Source organism: Mus caroli, unplaced genomic scaffold, assembly GCF_978045245.1.
Source record: "Mus caroli unplaced genomic scaffold, Mus_caroli_1 scaffold_2, whole genome shotgun sequence".
NCBI classification, from domain to species: Eukaryota; Metazoa; Chordata; class Mammalia; order Rodentia; family Muridae; genus Mus; species Mus caroli.
Genome location: NW_028227257.1, coordinates 150097030 through 150119443, shown reverse-complemented (window position 1 = coordinate 150119443; position 22414 = coordinate 150097030). Strand labels below are relative to the sequence as shown.

General features: G+C 51.4%; 1 protein-coding gene across 1 annotated transcript; it reads right to left on the bottom strand.

The window, feature by feature from the left end:
- Positions 1-57: 57 nt before the first annotated feature.
- On the bottom strand, positions 58-5004 carry Asb6 (ankyrin repeat and SOCS box containing 6). The gene is made up of 6 exons (XM_021151120.2): positions 4691-5004; positions 3625-3800; positions 2433-2539; positions 2230-2338; positions 1578-1664; positions 58-1448 (listed from the first exon to the last, which is right to left on the bottom strand). The coding sequence occupies exons 1-6, from the start codon at positions 4801-4803 to the stop codon at positions 784-786; spliced, it is 1257 nt and encodes a 418-aa protein (XP_021006779.1). The 5' UTR covers positions 4804-5004; the 3' UTR covers positions 58-783.
- Positions 5005-22414: the final 17410 nt, after the last annotated feature.

Genomic DNA, 22414 nt, shown 5'->3' with positions numbered 1-22414 from the left:
GTGTGGATGTATGTCAGATCGCTTGAGCGTGCCAAATTGTCATATAAAGACACAGAGTTTAATCTTATAAATATATTTAATCGTCTCTGCTCATTCCCAAAAGCTAACTGCGAAGATCTTGTGAGGGCTTGGCACTAGAGTGGAGCCAGCTTTTGGCCTCAGCAGTGTCTTCTGGGCCCCTCACAAATCCTGCCGTGCTCGTGATGCCTTTAAACAGAAGGCACCAGCCCGGAGACCTGGGTATGGCGTGAGCAGAGCTACCACCAACCACAATGCCAGAGCCCTGACCACCACAGGACTGGGCAGGCCTCTAACCCAGAAGACCAGCCTGTGGCAGCCTCAGTTCTGTCCCCAGCTCCTCAAAGGCATCATGAGACCCAAGGTGGCAGAATAAATGGGTAGGGCCTTACTGGATGGCCCAGGATTTTTGGCACTGGTTCTGGGAACCTCCCCCATGGGGCCAACCACAGCTTCCAGGGCTCTGAGGGGCCTGGGCCTCATTCCCTGTGCACAGCCAGGGTCAGCTCCTAATACAGAGGGCAGCTGTATCCCCTCTGCACTGGCCCCTCCCATTGTGAAACACTGAGAGGGAGGGGGGTGGGGATCTCCCTGGAGCAGCCTTCCATGCCTTTGGCCTCCAGGGCACCACCCTAATGGTTTCATAGCAGTAAAGGGCAGGCCTTTCCCAGATAAAAGGGACCCCTCCCCCAAAGGCCATTATAGGTACCAGTTCTATCCTCAGGCTGGTTTCAGGTACCGCAGATCATTCCACCCTGGGACTTGTCAGCAAGTGTCTTGGGTATCACTGTGTGCACTGAGCAGGTACCACTTGAGCCTGTCAGGCAAGGGCAGTGCTTTGACCTTGGTGTCCACAGGCCACGGTCGCAGGCACAGCCGGATGGACACCCGGCACAGGTGTTTGAGAGGTGGCGGGTAGCTCTCGAGCTGCCTCAGGGAGGCATGAAGGGCCTGGATCTTCCCTGCCAGGCTACCCACTGGGTGGATGTTGAGGTTCTCAGGCAGCTGCAGCCTCTGGGAGCTGGTCACCATGAGGTCCAGCACGGTCTCAGCCTTATGCAGAAGCTCAATGTGGCTGTCGTCCTCGGCACAGCCCGGGTGCGAGCAGAGCCTCTCAAAAACGAGGTTGAAGCCAGACCAACAGGACGCACCATGCAGGGAGCAGTTGTAGGCGGCTCCAGACTCCAGCAGGAAGCAGAGGAGCGGGAAGTGCAGCTTGAAGCTCTTGAGGCAGATGTGCGTGAGGGACTCATGGGCCGGGCACTCGCTGGGGTCGGCACCGTGGGCCAGCAAGAGCTGCGTGACTTGGAAGCAGAAGCGGTTGATCATCGGGGCCTCCTCCTTGTCCCCACAGACAGTCTCACCGAGCAGGAAGATGATGCAGGTGAATACAGTGTCCCCATCCTTGGTGGTGGCCTTGACGTCTGCCCCTGGAAGAGCCATGGGAACAGAAATGAGAGCTGACCAGCAGCCCTTACCAGACAATGGTGTAGATGTGTGGGGTGGGGGTGGGAGGTGAGGAGCAGCAGCAGCAGCTATGGGTGGACAGGGGCCCTCACCTCCCTCCAGGAGGAGCCGGATGTTGTCTGTGTTGTGGATCTGCACGCCATCGCTGCTGGCCAGGGCGTGAAGTAAAGCTGTCTTCCCTACAAAGCAGAGGGAGGTGAGGCCCAGAGGAGGGTGGAAGCAGGATTCTCAGGCTGAGGGAAGAGCTGCTGGCTTGATTTCATCCACACAAAAACAGGAATAAGAGGGCCAAGCAAGGTCAAGACCCGCCTGCATCCACACACAGACGCTGGGTATACTCACCTCTTAAAGATGCCTCCTGGGGCAGTGTGCAGACAGTGACCACACTCTCTCCAGAGTCGCTGGGTGCTGGACTCAGGCAGGCTGCCACCCTCTGCCCGTATGCCAGGTGTGGCCATGCCATCGACTGGGGCCAGCACCCAGACACTTGGCCTGTCTTTTCTGAACCCTTAACAGGTACCCAGCCCCAGGGATGGCCAGCCCTCTACCCCAGCACTTAAGTTTTATTATTTTATGTATGAGTGTTTTGCCTGCATGATGTATGTTTGTGTGTGATATGAGGTCTCGAGATCCCCTGGCACTACATTTACAGACAGTTGTGAGCTGCCCCGTGGGTGCTGGGAACTGAGCCGGGTCCTCTGCAAGAGCAGCAGTGCTCTTAAAACCTCTCAGCGTCTCTCTTACCATTCTTGTCAGCTGCATTGACATCTGCTCCAAGATCCAAGAGGCGCTGCAGGCAGGGCAGGCGTTCGGGTTCCTCACTGGCCAGATCCAAGGGGCTGCTCTCATGGATCTGAGCCAAAGGGGACAGCAGCCATGTTGCCTGGAGCCTGCAAGGCTCTTTGGTAAACGTACCAAACATGCCCAAGCCTGGAGCTGGCCCTTACCCGGTCCCTCCTGTTGATGTCAGCCCCGTGGCGCACCAGCAGCTCCACCATGTCAGGCTGGTTTCTCAGGACAGCAATGTGCAGGGCTGTGTAGTAGGTAACAGGGTCTGAAGGCAAAGAAGTTCAGGTTTGTCTGTTCTTGAAGGTTCGGGAGCTAGCCTCGGAGCCTCTCCCAGCACCCTTTTCTCAGGTGTGTAGATCAAGTCCTGGTGTGTTCCCGTAGGCTACAGCTCATCTGCATTGTCCTGGTGTGTTCCCGTAGGCTACAGCTCATCTGTATCCTTTCCGCTTATTTCCCCCTCAGGGCTGTTCCTGAGGAGAATGCAGTGTGGCTGCGTGCTCTAGCTTAGCAGCACAGCCAGCCTTTGTTTGTTTTTAAAGATTTTATTTATATGGGTGTACTGTAGCTGTCCAGAAGACACCAAATCCCATTACAGGTGGTTGTGAGCCACCATGTGGTTGCTGGGAATTGAACTCAGGACCTTTGGAAGAGCAGTTAGTGCTCTTAACACTCTGAGCCATCTCTCCATCCCAGTCTTTGTCTCTTGAGCCAGGGTCCCTACTACCTAGCTCTGGCAGCCCTGACCTTGCTAGGTAGCACAAGACCACTAGAGATCCTTCTGCCTCAGCCTTCTGCATGTGTCACATAGCCAGGCCCTTTGACCATAATGTGGATGGGCTTTGGAAACCACCCCTCCCCAGCATCTGTAGCTTGTAGGATTCCCAAGTTCCCTGTAGTCTCTAAGCCTGTTTTCCAATGAAAGGCATGAAGGCCTGTGTGGGGGTCAGTCCCCACAAGCTCATGGGCAGCCCTACCTGTCTCCTACCTCCTAGGGGTGACAGCAGGACAGGTGGCTGGCCCTTCATCATTCCTGATGCTTAAGGAACCTATGCAGCCAGCTGTAACAGATGCCCAGTGTGGCTTATCTTCCCACCTCTAGGGCCAGAGCAAAACCTGCAGGACAGCTCAGAGCAGAGAAAATCACCTTCCCTTAGCTCTGGGCACTGCCAGTGTATTCTCTACATGGTAGAAGGATTGATCTGGAAGATGTGGGAGTAGAGGCGCTAAGAGCCCCCAGAAAGACACCCACAGGAAAAGAACAAGGGAAGTCACCCCAAAGACAGGAGGGAAAGCAGTGGCTGGGCCTGGCTGCCTAGTCCTGCTCACCCCACCCCTCAGGATGCTGCTGACCTTCAAAATTGAGGTTGGCCCCACTCTGCAGAAGGACAGCAGCTGCCCGAGTCAGGCCCAGCTCAGCCATCTTCAGCAACGCATTGCTCACGCCTTCCTGGTAGAATGGAGAGTGAGCCTTCTGCTCCAGCAGCTCCGTGAGGACCAGGATCCGGCTCTCCTCACTGGAAGCATAACTGTGCACCAAGAGGCAGAACAGAGAAAGTGGGAACTCACGGGGGCCAGTGGCCCTAGCCTGTGTGCCCTTCCACAATCATCCACACAAGCTGCGCATGCTCTGTGGGGCACAACTCTTTCTTGGTCAAAAGCATGAAGTGATTTCAAAGCCTTCCTTCAGCATATGTTACCCCAGCTCTGACAACAGCCCAAACACCACCTTCAGAGTCACCTGGCCACGACGCGCCTCACTTGCTCTTCGCCCTAATCTCACCCACCAGACCTCTTGCAACAGGTGGGCCCTAAGATCTGACCAACGCCCGGACACAAAACGCTTATCTGGGGCAGCCCTCCTGAATATGCTGGGCTCCGCCAAAGGAGGGCAGTAGCGCCTTGTTGTGTAGCCCTGCGGCCCCGCCTCCGAGTTCTTAAAAACGCCTGGCACAGCATTTACAGAGTAGGCCGCAGAGGAAAGGGCTGATGTGGTTTAGAAAAGACATCCTTGGTGAGACTGCTAGCCTGCAATGCCGGCTCACGACTCCCCCAATGCTATTCCTCTGCCCCACCCTACTCCCTGCCTCTCACACCGCGATGCCGGTCTGGGTGCTCGCTTGTCTCTGTAGCACAAGCACTCCGAAGGCGTAGCGCTCCGAGTACCCATCTGCACAGGGCACACGGACCACACCGGCTTGCTTCCCCAGAGGCTCTCGGAGAGGCCTGCTGTCTGCGGAAAGCGCGGTCGGCTCCAGCCAGGACGTCTCCTCCAGCATCCATGCACAGGGAGCGGAGCCGAGGCCCGGGTCTTCTGCCCTGCAAGACGCTCCGAGCCCGCCTCAGGCTGGAACTCGAGCTCGCGGCCACGCAGCTCCCACTCCCGCTGCGACAACCACAGAGGACCGCAGCGACTTACTCATCCAGGGGCTCCTGCCGCTCCAGATCCTGGATGCCCAGGGCGCCAAGGATGGCGTCCACCAGGGGCTGGTACTCGAAGATGATCCTGCGGAAGCCGTGCAGGAACGGCATGGCGTCGGCCGCGTGTCCCGACACCCACTCGCCACCACCTCCTAATCTACCGGTTCAGACCCCGCGCCCGTGAGCAATCCTCCCAGGCTGCAGTTCCGCACCGGAAGTTATCCTACCACTCCTACTTCCGGTCCGTGCGGGCCTTTGGAGGAGCATGTGCAGTCACACTGCCCCCTGCCGCCGGGGAGGACCTCGCGGCGATCATCACTGCCCGGCTCTGCCCCGCACTGAAATTCCCCGCGAGGCTGCTGAAGGGCGTCTGAGCTCCGACGGGGCGTGCGGCCCCGCTACTGACTGGCTCCAATCCGAGGTGACACAGGCCCTGTTCGGAGCCTGAACACTACTTTCTGCAGCCTACTTGACTTTGGCCACTCTCTAAGGAAAGGCTGCAACCATCTCAGTTTCTCCACTGTGTAGACCAAGTGGCGTAATGAGGATCTTGCACCCCAACTCTTCCCCACAGACGCTGGGGGCAGTTCCTTATTCTCTGTCCCTTGACGCCTAGCCAAACAGGCTGCCCACTTTTCCCGCTTTTCACTGGAGGGACTCAGTGAACCTTCATGTCCTGGTCTGGAAAATTGGCATAATATCACTTGCCTAGACCCTGAGCAGGGAGGCAGCTGTGGCATAGCAGAAAGGACTGTACCAGGTAGGGTCCCCCTACACAAATTTGAGTGGCTGCAACTTTGAGTCCTGCGGCAAGGCCCTGATGACTCTAAATAGGTCAGTTATGGGGAGGTGTCAGTGGTCCTGAGGCTGCACCATCATAGACATAGCTCCAATCCCTTATGGGGGCTTGTGTTCTCTCTGCTTGGTACCTGCCATCTGCCATAGAGTTACTGGCTTGGAACAAAATTTCTTCTTTGTTTTAAACAAGAGCCTTCCTGCCTCCACTTCTCAAGTGTTGGGATGACAGGCTTGGTTCCGGGATAGCCCAGGACACCAAACCCAGTGGCCACGGATCTTACACAGAATGGGTACACAGCTCCTCTCATGACCTAATTCAGCTCTATGTGACTCTGCACCCAACAGAGTAAATACCAAGTTGGTCATTGTTTATTGGGTTGTTAAGGGAATAATGGGCCGGGTGTGGTGGCGCACGCCTTTAATCCCAGCACTCGGGAGGCAGAGGCAGGCGGATTTCTGAGTTCGAGGCCAGCCTGGTCTACAAAGTGAGTTCCAGGACAGCCAGGGCTATACAGAGAAACCCTGTCTCGAAAAGCCAAAAAAAAAAAAAAAAAAAAAAAAAAGGGAATAATGGGGAAAAATCTGTACAGGGGCTGGAGAGATGGCTCAGCTATTAAGAATACTGGCTGCTCTTGCAAAGGACCTAGGTTCTGTTCTTAGCCAGCCAGGACTACATAGTGAGGCCCTATCTCCAAGAGGGGGAGAGGAGTTGGGTGGAGGGTGTCAGGTTACTGGAGAGATCTTGATCAGCCCAGGTTCAGCTCCCAACACCCTCATAGTGGCTCACAGCCATCCATAACTCTAGGCTAAGGGGATCTGGTGCCCTCTTCTGGACGCTGTGGGCACAGGCACAAAAGTGATGCACAGATGGCCATGCAAGCAAAACATCCCTATTCATGGGGGAAAAAAAAAAGTTCCCCTTTGGAACTGGGAGTTGGCTCACCCAGCAGAATGCCTTGCGTTCCATACCCAGCACCATAAAGACTGGGCATCGTGGTTTCCTGGTCTGTGCCTTTGTCCAGGTCACTTCTCTTCCTCAGTGGCTCCAACCCTTGGATTTGGAGGCTGCCCTGATCCAGAATAGCAGTAGTTTAGCCTCCTGACATCTACAAGACCCTTCTTCCAAATAGGATTACTTTGAAGGTCCCCAGACTAGAGCGTCAGTGGAACTGAGAGGGCAGAATACAAGCCCCATGCAACAGGTGAATCTAGATGTGGTCCTTCTGGCCTTGGCCTCAGCATCTTCCCCTAGCCTAGCCTTTAATGGCTGAGCCGTCTCTCCAGCCAGTCTTCATCTATGACTTGATCACTTGCCTGGCTCTGGCCGAGGTCCAATGAAAGGCATCTTGATGTCACCAGTGTCTGAGAAAAGGGACAGGCAGAGTAAGAAGAACTGGGCTGCTGAGCTGGCTCAGGAGGTCGAGGCTTGCCACCAAGCCCTGTGACCTGAGTGTACTGGCTAGTTTTGTGTCAACTTAACACAGCTGGAGTTATCACAGAGAAAGGAGCTTCAGTTGAGGAAATGCCTCCATGAGATCCAACTGTAAGGCATTTCCTCAATTAGTGATCAAGGGTGAAAGACCCCTTGTGGGTGGGATCATCTCTGGGCTGGTAGTCTTGGGTTCTTTAAGAGAGTAGGCTGAGCAAGCCAAGGGAAGCAAGCCTGTAAAGAACATCCCTCCTTGGCCTCTGCATCAGCTCCTGCTTCCTGACCTGCTTGAGTTCCAGTCCTGACTTCCTTTAGTGATGAACAGCAATGTGGAAGAGTAAGCTGAATAAACCCTTTCCTCCCCAACTTGCTTCTTGGTCATGATGTTTGTGCAGGAATAGAGACCCTGACTAAGACACTGAGTTCAATCTTTAGGACCCTATGGCAAAGGAAGAGAACAGACACCTACAGGTTGTTCTCTGATCTATACACATACACACACACACAGACAGCACGTGTGGATACATGCATACTCAGTGTAAATACACATAGAACACATGAGAATTAAGGTGCATTGATTGGAGCCCTCCTCGGGTCCTAGCCCTGGGCTAAGCCCTCTTCACACTGATGCTGTGAAGCCGCTAGACTAAGGAGAGTATTCTCTTTCCCGAGCAGGAATGTGGCTCAAGGTTTCAGAGCAGGCCCAAGGAAGCACAGCAGGGTAGACTGCCAGCCATTCTATCCGACCTCGCTACACATAAGCCACCAGGGACTCACACAGTCCCTTCAGCTTCTCTGGCTTTGGATCTTTAGAGGGTCTAGACTTGCAGGAGGGAGGAACTGACCTTTGCCCTTTCATAGCCCTTAGGCATCTCACAGAGGAGCCAGGCTCCACTGCCAGCCAGTCACCCAGGCTCCTGTCTTTAGAAAGCCCTATGCCCCTTGACCCCTCTTGTCAGCAAGGGGTCCTGTTTCCTCCATCTGCCTTCCATTAAAGTTGTCATTCAGAGCCCCTGCCTTCAGCTCTGACCCTTCCCTCTCTTTTCCTCACCACTGCTCCCTCTGTGCCTGACCAGACAAGCTCCATCCTGGCACCCAACTCCAAAACTTCTCAGCCATGTGAGGGACAAACACAGTCCTTAGACCCTGAAAAGGTCTGTGCCTCCTCCTTACTCCCCCAGGGGAGTTTAGGGGTTACGCTGAATAATGTACAGAGGTAACCTTAATATATAAAGAACTTCCAAAAATCAATAAAACAGTAAACATTTCCTACAGGATATAGGCACAGGACATGTATAGGTGAATCACAGACGAAAAGTCAACAAGCATGAGAAGAAGTGGCTAGCCTCTCTACCTATCCATCAATAATGACAACAATGACCTTTAATCCCAACACTCAAGAGGCAGAGACAAGTGGATACTATGTGTTCACACCCATCCTGGACTATATATTGAGTTCCAGGCCAGCCAGAACAATCAGATGAGATTCTATTTAAAACAAAACAAAAAAAAGAAAGATCAAAAAATTTTTTTAAATATCTAGAAAGCTGTGTGTGTGTGTGTGTGTGTGTGTGTGTGTGTGTGCGGGTGCGCACATCAGAGACCTTAGGAAGTTGGTTCCTCCAACCATGTAGGTCCTGGGGGTTGAACTCAGATCTTCAGCTTGAGCAGCAAGCTCCTTTATCCACTGAGCCATCTCGCTGGCCCACCCTTCTTTGGACTTGTATGGCTTTTTTCTGCAGTGAATATGTCCTACAAGAGACCAGAAGCCAGACAAGAGCTGTGGGTAAGGAGTAGCCTGTGTGCACCTCCTGCATCTGAGGCTGAAGTTTGGTCCAGCTCTGTCAACCTTGTTCCCCCCTCCAGACCCTGTCAATCAACATCCTCACCAAGGTCACTTCCTCAGTGCTCCTCAACTCCTGGTTCCCCAAGCCAGGAGTGATAACCTTCATTTGACTCAAGGGTGGCAAACGGTCCTGAGCTCTGTGGAGGGAGAAAGGCCTCTAGTATCCACAGTAGCCTTGGCCTGAGGGTGGACTGGTTTCTCATTGATCTTTGGGAAGACAGACAGACTGACAGACACAGATACACATGCACACACACACACACAGAGGCTCTTGTTCTTATATCTGTTCAGACTCACATGCATTATCTCACACACAGCCGGACACTCTGGAACATAGGAGTATTCACAATTATTCTCACCCCCAGTGGTGCCTCCTCCACACACACACATACAGGTACACACACGCTCACACACACACACACACACACACACCCCGGCTCACTTTCTCAGACACAACATATAATTCATTTTCGTTCACTGGCTCTCTCTGTCACCTGGGCCTGGGGAGGGCAGCTGCCAGGACAGGTGATGCCTTGGCCCCATCCCAAGTCCTTCATGGCTCCCAGAGGAGACTGGTCTTTAGCCAGCTGTCCCTCAGAAGGCCCTGGGTGGGCAGCTGGGAATGGTTCCCCTTTTCGCACCCTGCTTTCCCTCCACGCCCTTCCTCTGGGGTTTGTACGTAACTGGAACCTAATTATCCATCAGGTGAGCTATTTGAAAGTCATGGCTGCCACTACAGGATGTCCCACCATGGAGGACAGGTCTGAGCTCAGTCTTTGGGTATGTGTGGGGACTGAGGCGCTGAGCTGATGAGCTCAGCCTATTTCTGAAGTGCTGTAATGGTCACCACCCTCTGGTCCACTCCTTTCTGTTCCTACTTCCCGCCCTTATGATGGCCTATGACACTGAGCGGCAGGTTCACTGTAGTTGGTCCTGTTCAGCTCCAGTTCTAATGACAGAGGGCCCTAATTTATAAGTTCCCTTTGTAGGCTCATAGGGGAAACTGAGGCACTGGGAGCGGACTGAGCTTTCCTACCTATCTCCTGGGACATCTGCCCAGAGCCCCTCTCTAAGGTGAGACACCAGTCTAGCTTCAATTGCTCTACCTTCTAGCCCCTGCAGATGGTCTGTGGTTTGGGGTCACAGTGTGGCGCTCCGGGGCGGTCACTTATAGCTGAGCTGAGCCCAGGCTAGTTCCCTGGTGGGCAGTCTGTGACCATGACGTGTATACCGAGAGGTGGCCCCATGGCATCTTCCGCATCTCCAAACAAAGCACAGGCCTTTAATTCCCCCAGCAGCTGTAGCCCCAGGGACCCAGAAGCCCAGGAGAACAGGGATGAAGTGCATAGAGTCCCAGGGACCCGGGCCTGGGCTCTGGCTGCCCTTTGCTCAGCTTGAAGGCCTATCCGCCCAAGCAATGGATGGAGCAGGGGATTTGTTAGTTTCCTCTCAGGGTCTGCCAGATTTGCATGCTGACTGTGACTTCCAGTTCCCTGTGTGGGTAATCAACTGGCAAACATGGCCCAGACCTGTCCCCAAAAGATCTGCCTAAATACCAAGTCACCTCGATCTCTGTGCCATCTGCGCTGTGGTCAGACTGCACAGAGGACTTGAGGGTATGCCCAGGAGGCTGAGGCTTACTCCACTGGTGGCAGATGAGTGGGCTCAGAGTCCTGGCCCCAGAGGTTCCCCCATCACAGAGGCTCACTGGTGCCTACTTGGCCTGAAGCTCTGGCAGGCACAGGATATTGGGGGGGGGTGCTCTCTTAGGAGAGAGCCCTGCTGGCACCCTCTGCCTGCTCAGCAGAGTCTGACCAAGCCTGCCAAGAGCCTGCAAGAGGGCTTGGACCCCTGGAGTTAGAGGAAGGAGGGATGGACAGAAATTGGGGCCAGGGGCACTTGCTCCTGGGAAGACCAGTTCTCTGTGCTCTACCCTGTTGGCGAAGCTGACTCAGGACAGGAAGGACCCGTCGCCATCCGTCAGGGAGACCGTGGGCCCATGGCTGCTGGAGGAGGGAGCCAGGAAATCTGATCACTAAGAGCCTCTCCTGGCTGTCTGGGGAACTTAATTAAATTGCTGGAGAGAGCCGGGAGAGGGCCACATCTGGAATCAATATGTGGCCTGCTGTTTCCTTCTTTCCCCCAGCCCATGTCTCTGCTGGAACAGAGAATTCAGCAGAGAAGGGAGCTGCTTCCTTAGACACATGGAGAAGGGGAGAGACAAGGCAGGCAGGGACTGGAACCCAAGACCAGAGGGACACTGTGACAGCACAGACGGAGTAGGGGTCAGAGAACCAGGAAGATGACTGGAGAACAGAACTGAGAGAGCCACAAGTCAGGCATGCTCTGGAGTTTGACTATAGTCAAGAGGTGTATGTCTGGGGCTGAGTTTGTGGCTCAGTGGGGAGAGCACTTACCCAGCAACCATAAGGACCCAGGTTCGATCCTCAGGGGTACATAAAAATCACCACTTGAGAGATTGTGACAAGCTCAAGGCCAGCCTGGGCTACTTGAGACCCTAGCATAGAAAAAATTCAAGCAAAATAAACCTCACATCTATTTTACAGGTGAGAAGTCACCAGATCCTGGCACCAGTCCTGTGCATAGCCAGCATTTGCCAGGGTCATGCTCTGGCTGACAGGAGGTGATGCCTTCGGATACCCTCGGGCATAGATTCTGTCATTTCTGTGTTGGTGACAAGAGGGAAGCAAGCTAACCCCCTTGGCCGAACCTAGACTGTCCATACCGATTTGACCTTGGCCTATCTGCACACTGTCTAGCCATCCTGTGTGCACCATTTCTATTGGAATGACGTCATGGAGCAGTTATTTCTTGCTGGCTGGTGTGGGGTGTGGAGCTCTACTCTGGGGAGGCTACAATGTATCCTGCAGGCACCAGGTTGGAGCTAGACCACTGAGGCTGAAGCGGTCTCTGATGTGGGCCCCAGACCCAAAGGGGAGCCCAAGCAATAGTCTCCCCTGCAGAGCAGAACACCCCCCCCCCAAGTAGGTCAGTCCTCAGGACAGGAAGGGTGTATGCTTGGCCAGCCTTGATTCCTGAGAATCCTGCACCATGACCAAAGCCTCTTGCAGCCCCGCTCTGAGAAGAGAGCAGATTTCTAGGCCGCCTGCCTGTGAGGCTGCGTCGGGTAATCTCTGCCCCCACTCAAATCCAGTGCAGCTCCGAAAGCCCAGTTCCTTCTGAAAACCACCTTCAAAACAGCTTTGTGCCCTGCAGAGACACTGCCCCGCATCCGACAGCTGGGACCCTTTCTTCCTCATGCCAGACCCAGCACTGCTACTCTGCCTGGTTCCTCCCCACAGGGTCACCCTGCCAGCTCACAGCGGGTGGAGCACTGGGCTAGTACTTGTTTGTGGTATGGATGTCCAGGACCTTGTTGTAAAAGGGTGAGAGATTTTTAAATGTCACCTGAACTCTCTGGTGTAGCCAGGCAGGAAAGTAAGGCACAGCATGGCAAGACCCCGACGATGAGAAAGCTGACTGCGCCTTCCACCTGGGGTGAGTGGGGCTAGCTGGTGCTCTGTGGGTCTGTCTGGACCTAAGCATCCATCCGGCTGCCTCTGTGCTGTTTGCTTGTACCATGACCCCTCCCCCCACATACACATCCTTTTGTCTCCTTGGTTTCCTTACTTCAGGCTCAGCGGCCCCTCTGTAGGCATGCCCTGTTCCCAACACCACGTGGAAGGCCCTCAATAGAATTGTTGATGGGCGCTGCTGGGCTTGGTGGCACACACCTTTGGTGCCAGTGCTGGGTGGCAGAGGCAGGCCAGTCTCTGAGAGTTTGAGGCTTGCTTGGTCTTCTTAGTGAGGCCCTATCTCAAAACACATAAACAGACCACAAAACTCTGTTGATGGTTACTAAGATCAGGATTTAGAGGCAGAGTGTTTGAACCTGTCAGGGGAAGGGGCCCAGCAGCAGCTGGCACAGTGGACACACACCACAGGTCTCCAACACAGCTCTCATCAGAGACTCTCAGGAGAAGAAGGTTCGAGGGGATCTTGGAAGCCAGCAGCAGTAGCCAGGGAGCAAGAAGCTCCAGGCCAGACTCAATTCAAATCTAGGTCGAGCTATGCTTCCTGAGGGGGAGGGGAGGGGACGACCCCTCTGAATCTGGGGGCCAGGGTTGAGTAGGTAGGAATGGGAAGGTGCGGAACCTGAGGAGCATGGGTAAGGGTGGTAGGTATGTTTGGGTGCACAGTTGCCAAAGCCTGTTTAAGGTTCACCAGGAGGGGCGCGAGGCATGGACCAGTGGCCTACTGCAGGCCAACCTCATGGAACAAAGAAGTCGGACACCTCATCCCGGCTTCTGTCCCAGTCCTGACAAGGTGATGATGTACAGAGTTTAAAATAAGCCAACCTTATTAGCCACACATTGTTTGCTGGGAGAAAAATGATGCTGTCCCCATGAAGAGGAGGGGAAATGGAGGAAGGAGAGGAGGAGGGGGAGGGAGAGGAAGAGGGGGAGGAGGAAGAGGAGGAGGAAGAGGGGGAGGAGGAAAAGGAAATTTCATTAATACAGACGCTTTTCTTTAAGAGTCCCCAGGCATCCTCCCTTTGAGGAGCCTGTGGGAGGAATTGGAGGAATTGAGTGAAGATCTACTTCACTCAGTGGCTAACGGCCCAGCAAGTGTGGGAGGGGGTGGGGGTAACTCAAGGCTCCCCGCAGAAGGGTGTGTTAATCTACATGCCTCAAGAAATTTAAGCAGACCACTAAACCCCACTAAATCGGAGCAAAGGAAAGCTGGAAGGGGGCTTTTGTCCCATTTCCCCCACTTTAGAAGTCTGCTCTCTTTGATCGTAAAAATAGTCATATTTCACCCCCCCCCCTAAATATCAGCAATCAGTGAACGAAGGAAGCGGAAGCCCTCTGGGAGTTTTCCCCAGATTAGACCCTTGGTTTAATTATTTAGCGCCTGCCTGGATGGGGTAGGCGGGGAGTGAGCCCTCCTGGCGAGGGCTGGGGTAAGTTACAAATGAGAGGAACAATTATAGCCCCAATTAGCCGTCAAGCTGGGAGCCTTGTCCGCAGCCTTGGGCCCCCGCCCAGGCCTCTCTGCACCCCAATTCGGTTCCCCGTGCAGGGCCTCCTCCCAGGCGCCACCTCGCCCCTCCCCCCACCGCAAGAGTAATCATACCAAGATGTTGCTGAGCCCAGGCGCGATCAGGGCAGAAGCAGCCCAGGGCTCCAAGAAGGTCCTAAGAACTCCCAGCCTCGTCTGTGCCGCACTGCTTAGGATCCCTTTCCCTGATCCCCTGAAGCCAAAAGAGGCAAAGTTTTCTAGGATATAAGAGCTGAGGTGGGGGCTTGGTCCTAGTCCTTGGGCACCAGGATTTGTGTCCTAGTGTCCACCTAAGCTTTATCAGTATACAGTAGGTGCTCAATAAATCGCTGTGGAATGAGTCACTTGGGTGTTTTTTTCCCTCCCTCCCTTCCTCCCTCCCTCCCTCCCTCCCTCCCTCCCTCCCTCCCTCCCTTCCTTCCTTTCTTCCTTCCTTCCTTCCCTCCCTCCTTCGAGACTTACTGTGGCAATGTTCATTCGTTGACTTTTAGGGTTCCCAGTGGTCAAGACAAAAAGGGAAATACAATTGTTCTCATTATTTGGCTGTGGTTGTTTGATTTATGTATTCATTTGGTTTTAAGCCTAATTCTTCAAGAAGAAAGCATACGTTTCCACCCTGACATTCCCATGGAACCCCTGGCCTGGCAGTTAGGAGCTTGGCCAAGCATAGGGTGACAGAGTTGCAGCTCTTGTAGCCTTTGTCTCCCTCCCTCCCTCCTCTGAGGAGGCTGAGGGTGGTTGAGGTTCAGAAGGGTGGCCTGACTTAGAGGAAGGCCTGTTATGGTTAAACCCCTGCTACTGTGACTGAATCTTAACCTTTGAATCTGTTCAGAAAGGTACATTGTCCTTCAGTGTCATGGAGATGGCCCACAGATGCCCAAGCCCCTCGTGCCAGTAGGGGCACATCTATTTATAAGTGTGCACACCCATCCTGCCTTATGCTGAGACCACTCTAGATGGCAAGGATTCTCCAGTGCAACAGAACACTGGGGAATAGTTCCCTACTATTGCTTAGGAATAATGACAGGATAAAGAAAATCTGTACTTGTTCAATACAACTGTCTTAATTTTTTAAGTTTAAATTTAATTGTTTTGCAACAGGATCTTGCTATTTGTAGCTTAAGCTGGTCTTGAACTCAAGACGCCTCTGCTTTCTAAATTTCTGGGATCGCAGATGTGTACCAGCATGCCTTGCTATAGATGAAGCATCTTTCTATTTCTCTTATCCATCTTCTACTGTCTATCTATCTATATATCCATCTGTCTATCTATCTATCCATCTATCTATGGGCTGGAGGTGTAGCTCAGGTGGTAGAGTTCTTGCTTTGAAATAACAAAGCCTTGGGTTCGACCCCTGGCACCACCTCATGAGGCCTGGTGATGCACACCTGTAATCCCAGAACTTGGGAGGTGAGAGCAGGAGGAAGAGGCAGTCAAGGCCATCTTTGGTGATATAGCAAGTTGCAAGCCAATCTGGCGGATGTAAGTCCTCTCCCCTCTCCCCCACGTGTGTACCTTTTGATTCCTAACTGACTGACTCCAGGAGGGAGTGTTCTATGGATGGAGAGAAATGAGCCCTGACTATAAACTGAGTGGTTCTCATTGAAGCCAGGGACCTCTTAGAAATCTCCAGGAGAGAAACTGAGGCTCAGAAAGTTTGGGGGAAGTGAGCTGATTGAAGGAAAGACAAACGTCTTAGCCGCTTGACTTCTTTTCTCACAGTGAAGGTCAGAGTTTTCATTGCCCAGAGTGTCCCGCTGTGATTCCAGCCCGACACAATATTTACAGAGTGCTGTGATCTGTCACAGTCACTCCTAGAAACCTCTGAGTCATATCTCCGTAGTGTTTAGGACTCCCCAGATGAGCAGCAGGGAGCAGAGTTCCTTCTGGGAGCTGCTGGGGCTCCCCCCCCCCACTCAGTACTCACCTGTCAGGCTATTGAGGGTTACCAAGCAGCAGAGAGCTGCAGGGTCCCACCTAGGACTGCTTCCATTCCCCTCTGTGAATGGAGTTTGATCTTTGAGTGATTGACAGCCAAGTATCCTGAGGAGCTGTTACAATGGATAAAAAAAATAAGACAAATGTAATTCACAGAGGCACAGACCAGAAGATCCAACTCAGTGACTGTCAACAGTCCCAGCAGCAAAGGGTCACAAAAGAGCTGGGGATCTCAGCAGCTGTGCAGTCTTCCAAAAGACCTTAGTTGGGTCCCCAGCACCCATGTTGGATGTCTCAGAGTCACCTATACCTCTAGCACCAGGGATCTGACACTTTCTTCTGGCCTCCTTGGGTATCAGCAGGCATACGGCACATGTAAACTCATGCAGGCATGCATATTAAATAAAAATAAGCCTGGCGGTGGTGGCGCACGCCTTTAATCCCAGCACTTGGGAGGCAGAGGCAGGCGGATTTCTGAGTTCAAGGCCAGCCTGGTCTACAGAGTGAGTTCCAGGACAGCCAGGGCTACTCAGAGAAACCCTGTCTCGAAAAACCAAAACATTAAAGTATATACATAAGTCTTAAGACAAATGAGGTGAGAGGTGGCTCAGAGGTTAAAAGCACTGGCTGGTTTTCCAAAGAACCTGGCTCCAATCCCCAGCACCCACACAGTGGCTCACAACTGTCCCTAACTCCAGTTCCAGGGAATCTGATGGCCTCTTCTGGCCTCCCTCCTAGGTCACACTGCACAGACATGGTGAACAGACACACAAGCAGGCAAAACACCCATCATACACATCAATTGACATAAAAAAAAGAATTAAAAACTTTTTTTCCTGTGAAACCTTTGACCCACTGTGTAGCTTTCCTGAATTTCCAGTTTTTCCCTGTTTGCGACTGGAACAGCTTGTCACATACTTTCTCTGTTCCTTTTGCACAGCTGGTGACAGAACAGAGTCTAGCCCAGGCGGCTCACGAGCTCTCCTATTGAATTAGACTCAGGCACAGCTGTGTTTTCTTTTTCTATTTGTTTGTTTGTTTGTTTTCTCTGTGTAGTCCTGGCTGTCCTGGAACTCACTCTGTAAACCAGGCTGGCCTTGAACTCAGAGATCTGCCTGCTTCTGCCTCCCAAGTGCTAGGACTAAACACATGTACCACTGCCACCACCAGCAGCAGCTTGCGGCTGTATTTTCAAACAATGTATTCTTGATATCTTGTAGTTCTGACAGTCAGAATTTTTCCGGAGAATGTCATGGTCACACCTAGGCATCTCTGCCACTTGGTAACCCTCAGTGGCTTGGCAGAAGTGAATGTCCTTCTCCTGGGTACCTCCAGCTTCTGTAGGCCCCCACAGACCTTGCAAGTGGCCAGCCACAGTCCCTGTGCAAAGCCAGAGGCAGCCACATTGACTGACCTGTCTCTTCCATTTTGGGGGGGGCCCTTGGTGATTAAGCCCAGATAGATAATCCTGCCCCAGCTCTCCAGTTCAAGGTCTCCAGGTCAGCAGCCCAATCAGCCTCTGCCTGATTTCCTTGGTGACAAACCCACAGGTTTCATGAATTATGCTGTCAACATTTTTGGGAGTCTTCTGTTTATCACATCTATCTGTCTTATCTCTAGACATTTTTTGTTTGTTTGTTTGTTTTCAAGACAGGGTTTCTCTGTGTAGCCCTGGCTGTCCTGGAACTCACTCTGTAGACCAGGCTGGGCTTGAACTCAGAAATCCGCCTGCCTCTGCCTCTTTTTTTTTTTTTTTTTTTTTTTTGAGACAGGGTTTTTGTTTGTTTTTGTTTTTTCGAGACAGGGTTTCTCTGTATAGCCCTGGCTGTCCTGGAACTCACTCTGTAAACCAGGCTGGCCTCGAACTTAGAAATTTGCCTGCCTCTGCCTCCCAAGTGCTGGGATTAAAGGCATGAGCCACCACTGCCTGGGCAGACATTTTGTTTTGTTTTGTTTTTTAACCTGGATACAGAGCAATAGGTAGAGATAATACACAGCTAGGCTCACATTTAAAATTATGGTTGGAGGGCCTGAAGAGGTGGCTCAGTGGTGGAGAACACTGGCTGCCTTTTCAGAGGACCTGGGTTCAAGTCCCAGTACCTACATAGTGGCTCACAATGGGACTGTAACACCAGTCCCAGGGAATCCGATCTCTCCTGACCACAGTCACCCATACAGTGCACATACATATATGCAAGCAGAACACTCATACATATAAAATAATAAAATACTTGTAAAGTATGGTTAGGGAGGCTCAGGGGAAGCTTCAGGCTAGGGATGGCTTAGTGGGTAAATGTGCTTTCTGTTCAGGCATGACTTGAGCTCAAATCCCCTGCACCCATGTGAAGTTAAGATGTGGCCAAATTGGCCCTGGGAACCTCCATCCTGTGAAAAACAGGATCAGGAGGATTTGTGTGACTTGCTGGCCGCCAGCCTCGCTTCAGGCTCAGTGAGAATAAGCTCCCCTCCTTTAGCCTTCCGGTGTCCACATGGGCACACACAAGCATCATACATACAAAATCATGCTATACAAATATATATGTGATGTGCAGTTAAGAGAACCTGAGCAGTTAAAAGAACTCGGTTCCTAACATCCATACCGGGTGACTCGCAACTGTTTGTAACTCCTGGTCCAGGAGATCGAATGTCCTCCTCTGCATCCAAGGGCACCAGGCACACATACATGCAAGTACAAACATGCAATCAAAGCACTAATACACTGAGAACAAGCTCCAAAATAAAGTAAAAAGAAATAAAAATTTAAAATATGACAGGTGTCAGGCATGGTGGTGTGCATCTGCATAATTCTGACACTTCAGGAAAGTTGTAGAATTCAGGACCATCCCGGACTACACTGAGACCCTGTCCAAAAAAAAAAAAAAAAAATCGTAGTAGTGGGAAAATGTTTCCAGATATAGAGAGCAGTTTATAAAACAGTCAGTACAACATAGATCAGTGTTGATGATATCTATGGTAATATCCCTCTACTTAGCTAGATATCTAGATATTATCTAGAAGGATAGACCTTAAATTATTTTTGGTCATTTCTTTCTGTAGTGGTTTGAATAAGAATGGCCCCCCACTGGTTCATCTAACCAGGGGTTGTCACTACTTGAAATGATTAGAAGGATTAGGAGGGGTGGCCTTGTTGTCACTTTGAGGGTTCAAAAGCCTACACAAGCCCAGAGTCTTTATCTCAGGCCTGCAGATCAGGATATAGCCTTCAGCTACTGCTCCTGCGCCTGTCTATATGCCACCATGCTCCCTACTGTGACAATAATGTACTAAACCCCCAATTAGATGCTTCCTTTCATAATAGCTGCCTTGGTTGTGGTGTCTCTCCACAGCGATAGAAGAGTAACTAGGATTTTTCTTTTCTTTTTTTTTTTTTTTTTTTTTTAGTTTTATTTATAAGTATATGTAAGTACACTGTAGCTGTCTTCAAACACACCAGAAGAGGGCATCAGATCTCATTACGGGTGGTTGTGAGCCACCATGTGGTTTCTGGGATTTGAACTCAGGACCTCGGGAATAGCAGTCAGTGCTCTTAACCACGGAGCCATCTAGCCAGCCCCAGGATTTTTCTTGTCTTGTTGCTTTTTCTAAGCCTTCAACTCCATATTAAATAAATAAGGATGATTTTCTTCGATCCCCCTTTATTAAACTAACTTTCTTCTGTGAGATGCGGTCTCAGTGTATGTTCCAAGTTGGCCTGGAGCTTGCTATGTAGTTGAAGCTGGCCTCATGCTCACAATCCTCCTGCCTCAATACTCCAAGTTCTGGGATGACAGACACATACCATCAATGTCTGACTAGGTCAACTTTAAAAGTATTTAAAGTAGGGCCTGGATAGATGGCTCAGCCCTGGGTTCGATTCTCAGACCCACATGCTAGCTTAGACTATCCATAAAGTCCAGTTCAGGGATTCAGCACTCTGTTGGCCTCAGGGGGCACCGGGAACATTTGTAAATATATGCAAGTGTTGACTGCTTCCTTGCAAATGAGATAATAGTGATTCCTTTAGTTCTCTCAATTCTACTGCAGCTTTAAAACTCTCAGTAACAGGGCTGGTGAGACAGCCAAGCACCTGCTGCCCTGTCTGACTGAGTCCACGAGTCCATTCCTGGAATCCACACGCCGGGAGCAGAGAACTGACTCCCTCAAGGGCCTCTGACTTCCACATGTATGTGCATACATCCAGAATAAATAATACAAAAGCAATCAAATAAATAAAATGATTCATTTTTATTAAAATGATAAAATCAAATCTCAACAATTTGGGGTGACTTCTGAATAAAGAAAAGATAGCATCTCTCCCTTAACATGTGAGCTTTTAGAACAGATCTGATCAGGGCTGTGCCTCAAGGTGAGACCCACGTCCAGGTTGCCAACAGCTATCCACAGAACCCAACCACCCATCCCCACCCTCCAACCCCTGCAGAGTAGGACTCCCTGACCCTTCCTCTGTCCTCCCCAGTCCCAAGAAGCCCCTGGGCCAGTGTGCTGGTTGAAGGAAGACCCTTTCATCCATTCATTGCTGACTCTGGGTTAGCCTCTAGGACTTGCTCAAATCACTATGAAAACTCTTTTAGCCTGTCCCTCTGGGAGGCAAGTCCCTGAGTTCTGCCATGTATCAGTTATGGGTGTCCCCTTGGCTGTATTTCCAGGCAGAATCAAGTCTGATTTCCTCCAGGACTAAGCTCTGGCTCAGCAGCTGACACCTCTTGTCCCTCTCTGCTACCTTGTACTTATTACCTAGCCTTCATCCCAGGATTGGCAAGAATGTAACTATTTGGATCCATCCGCTGCTTCCTCTGTTTTGCTGATGCTAGAGTGGGGACTACGGGAGAAAGGGATGACTTACAGCCGCAGAGCTAGGCAAAGGCGCTGAGCTCAGCCAAACCCGTGCTCCAAGCTCCAGGGTCCAAGATAACGTGATAACACCACCAGCCTGTCTGACTGCTCTGAGTAGGTGTTCCAAAAATAGCAATTGCGAGGCTAGTGAGTCAGCTCAGAGGGGTACCACTTGCCTAGCTGCCCAGCACTTGCAAGCCCTAGAGTTCCATCCCAGAACTGCATGAAGCACAACAAAACAATAAGACAACCTTGGTTGTGATGGCTCATGCCTCGAAGGCTTGCATCCATGAGGCAGAGGAGGGTGAGTCTCTGAGAATTCAAGCCCAGCCTAGTCTACAGGACAGCCAGGGCCACACAGAGAAACCCTGTCTTTTTTTCTTTTTTGGTTTTTCGAGACAGGGTTTCTCTGTGTAGCCCTGGCTGTCCTGGCACTCACTTTGTAGACCAGGCTGGCCTCGAACTCAGAAATCCGCCTGCCTCTGCCTCTCGAGTGCTGGAGAAACCCTGTCTTGAACTCAATGTAAATACTGTTAAGCCTTGCTACTTACTAGGTGCCAGCTGTCACTCTTTGACTAAGTTATTAGTTATTTGATTATTTATTTATTTAAAAAACTATTTAATATTGTGTGTGTGTGTGTGTGTCCCTGAGTGCATGCACATGCTTCGCAGCAGTCCCTGGAACTAGAGCTACAGATGGTTGTGAGCTGCCAAGTGGGTGTGGGGAATTGAACCCAGGCCTTCTACAAGAGTAGTCAGTGCTCTTAACTGCTGAGCCATCTCTCCAGCTCCGTGAAATTAGCTTTAAAATTGATCTTCATGTATGTATGTCATGTGTGTGTGTGTGTGTGTGTAGGCAAGGTCTCTCTTCAGTACTGTATACCAGGCTAGCTGGCCCAAGGGCTTGTCTCTACTTCCCATCTTTTAATTTTTTAAATCTTTTTATTTTTTTAAAGATTTATTTATTTATTTAATGTATGTGGGTGCACTGATGCTGTCCTCAGACACACCAGAAGAGGGCATTGGATCCCATTACAGGTGGTTGTGAGCCACCATGTGGTTGCTGGGAATTGAACTCGGGACCTCTGGGAGAGCTCTTAACCACTGAGCCATTTCTCCAGCCCCAAATCTTTTTTAAAAATAAGAGTTATGTCATGTTTTAATATTTTCCCTCCCCTGCCCCTCTCTCCTCCCCACCCCCCTTGTGCATGTGAGTGCTCTGGCCTGTGAAGTTGAATCCCCCTGGAACTGGAATTACAAGTAATTGTAAACTGGCCAGCATGGATGCTGGAACTCACTCTGGTCCTCAGTAAATGCATCTTTCTCTAGCTCTCTGCCTCCCATCTTGCTGTAGGAGCCCTGGGATTACAGGTGCCACTTCGATTGGCCTTTACTTGTGACATCGTGTTCACACAGCAAGCATTTCTCCCTTGCCCTCATCTCCACTTCTTTACTCCTCTCAATAATTTATTCGACAATCAAGGAAAGTAGGGGCTAAGATACTTGCTCAAGGTCCAAGCACAGTCTTGATACACAGGAGGCTGGAGCCTGAGCATTGATGTAGGACATCTCTCTGCTCATCGTGCTCTGAATGGTGACTACATGAGATGAAGGATACCACTGTGGCCACAGCGCTCCCCAGACCCTAATGCAACGTATATAGGCTCTGGACCTCACTTTGTGCAGTAAACAAGAGCTTGGACAGACCAACTTCAGTCGTTCCCTGAGCACTAAAACGAGCTTAGGTTTTCCTGGTCTGTCCTGCAAGGGAACAG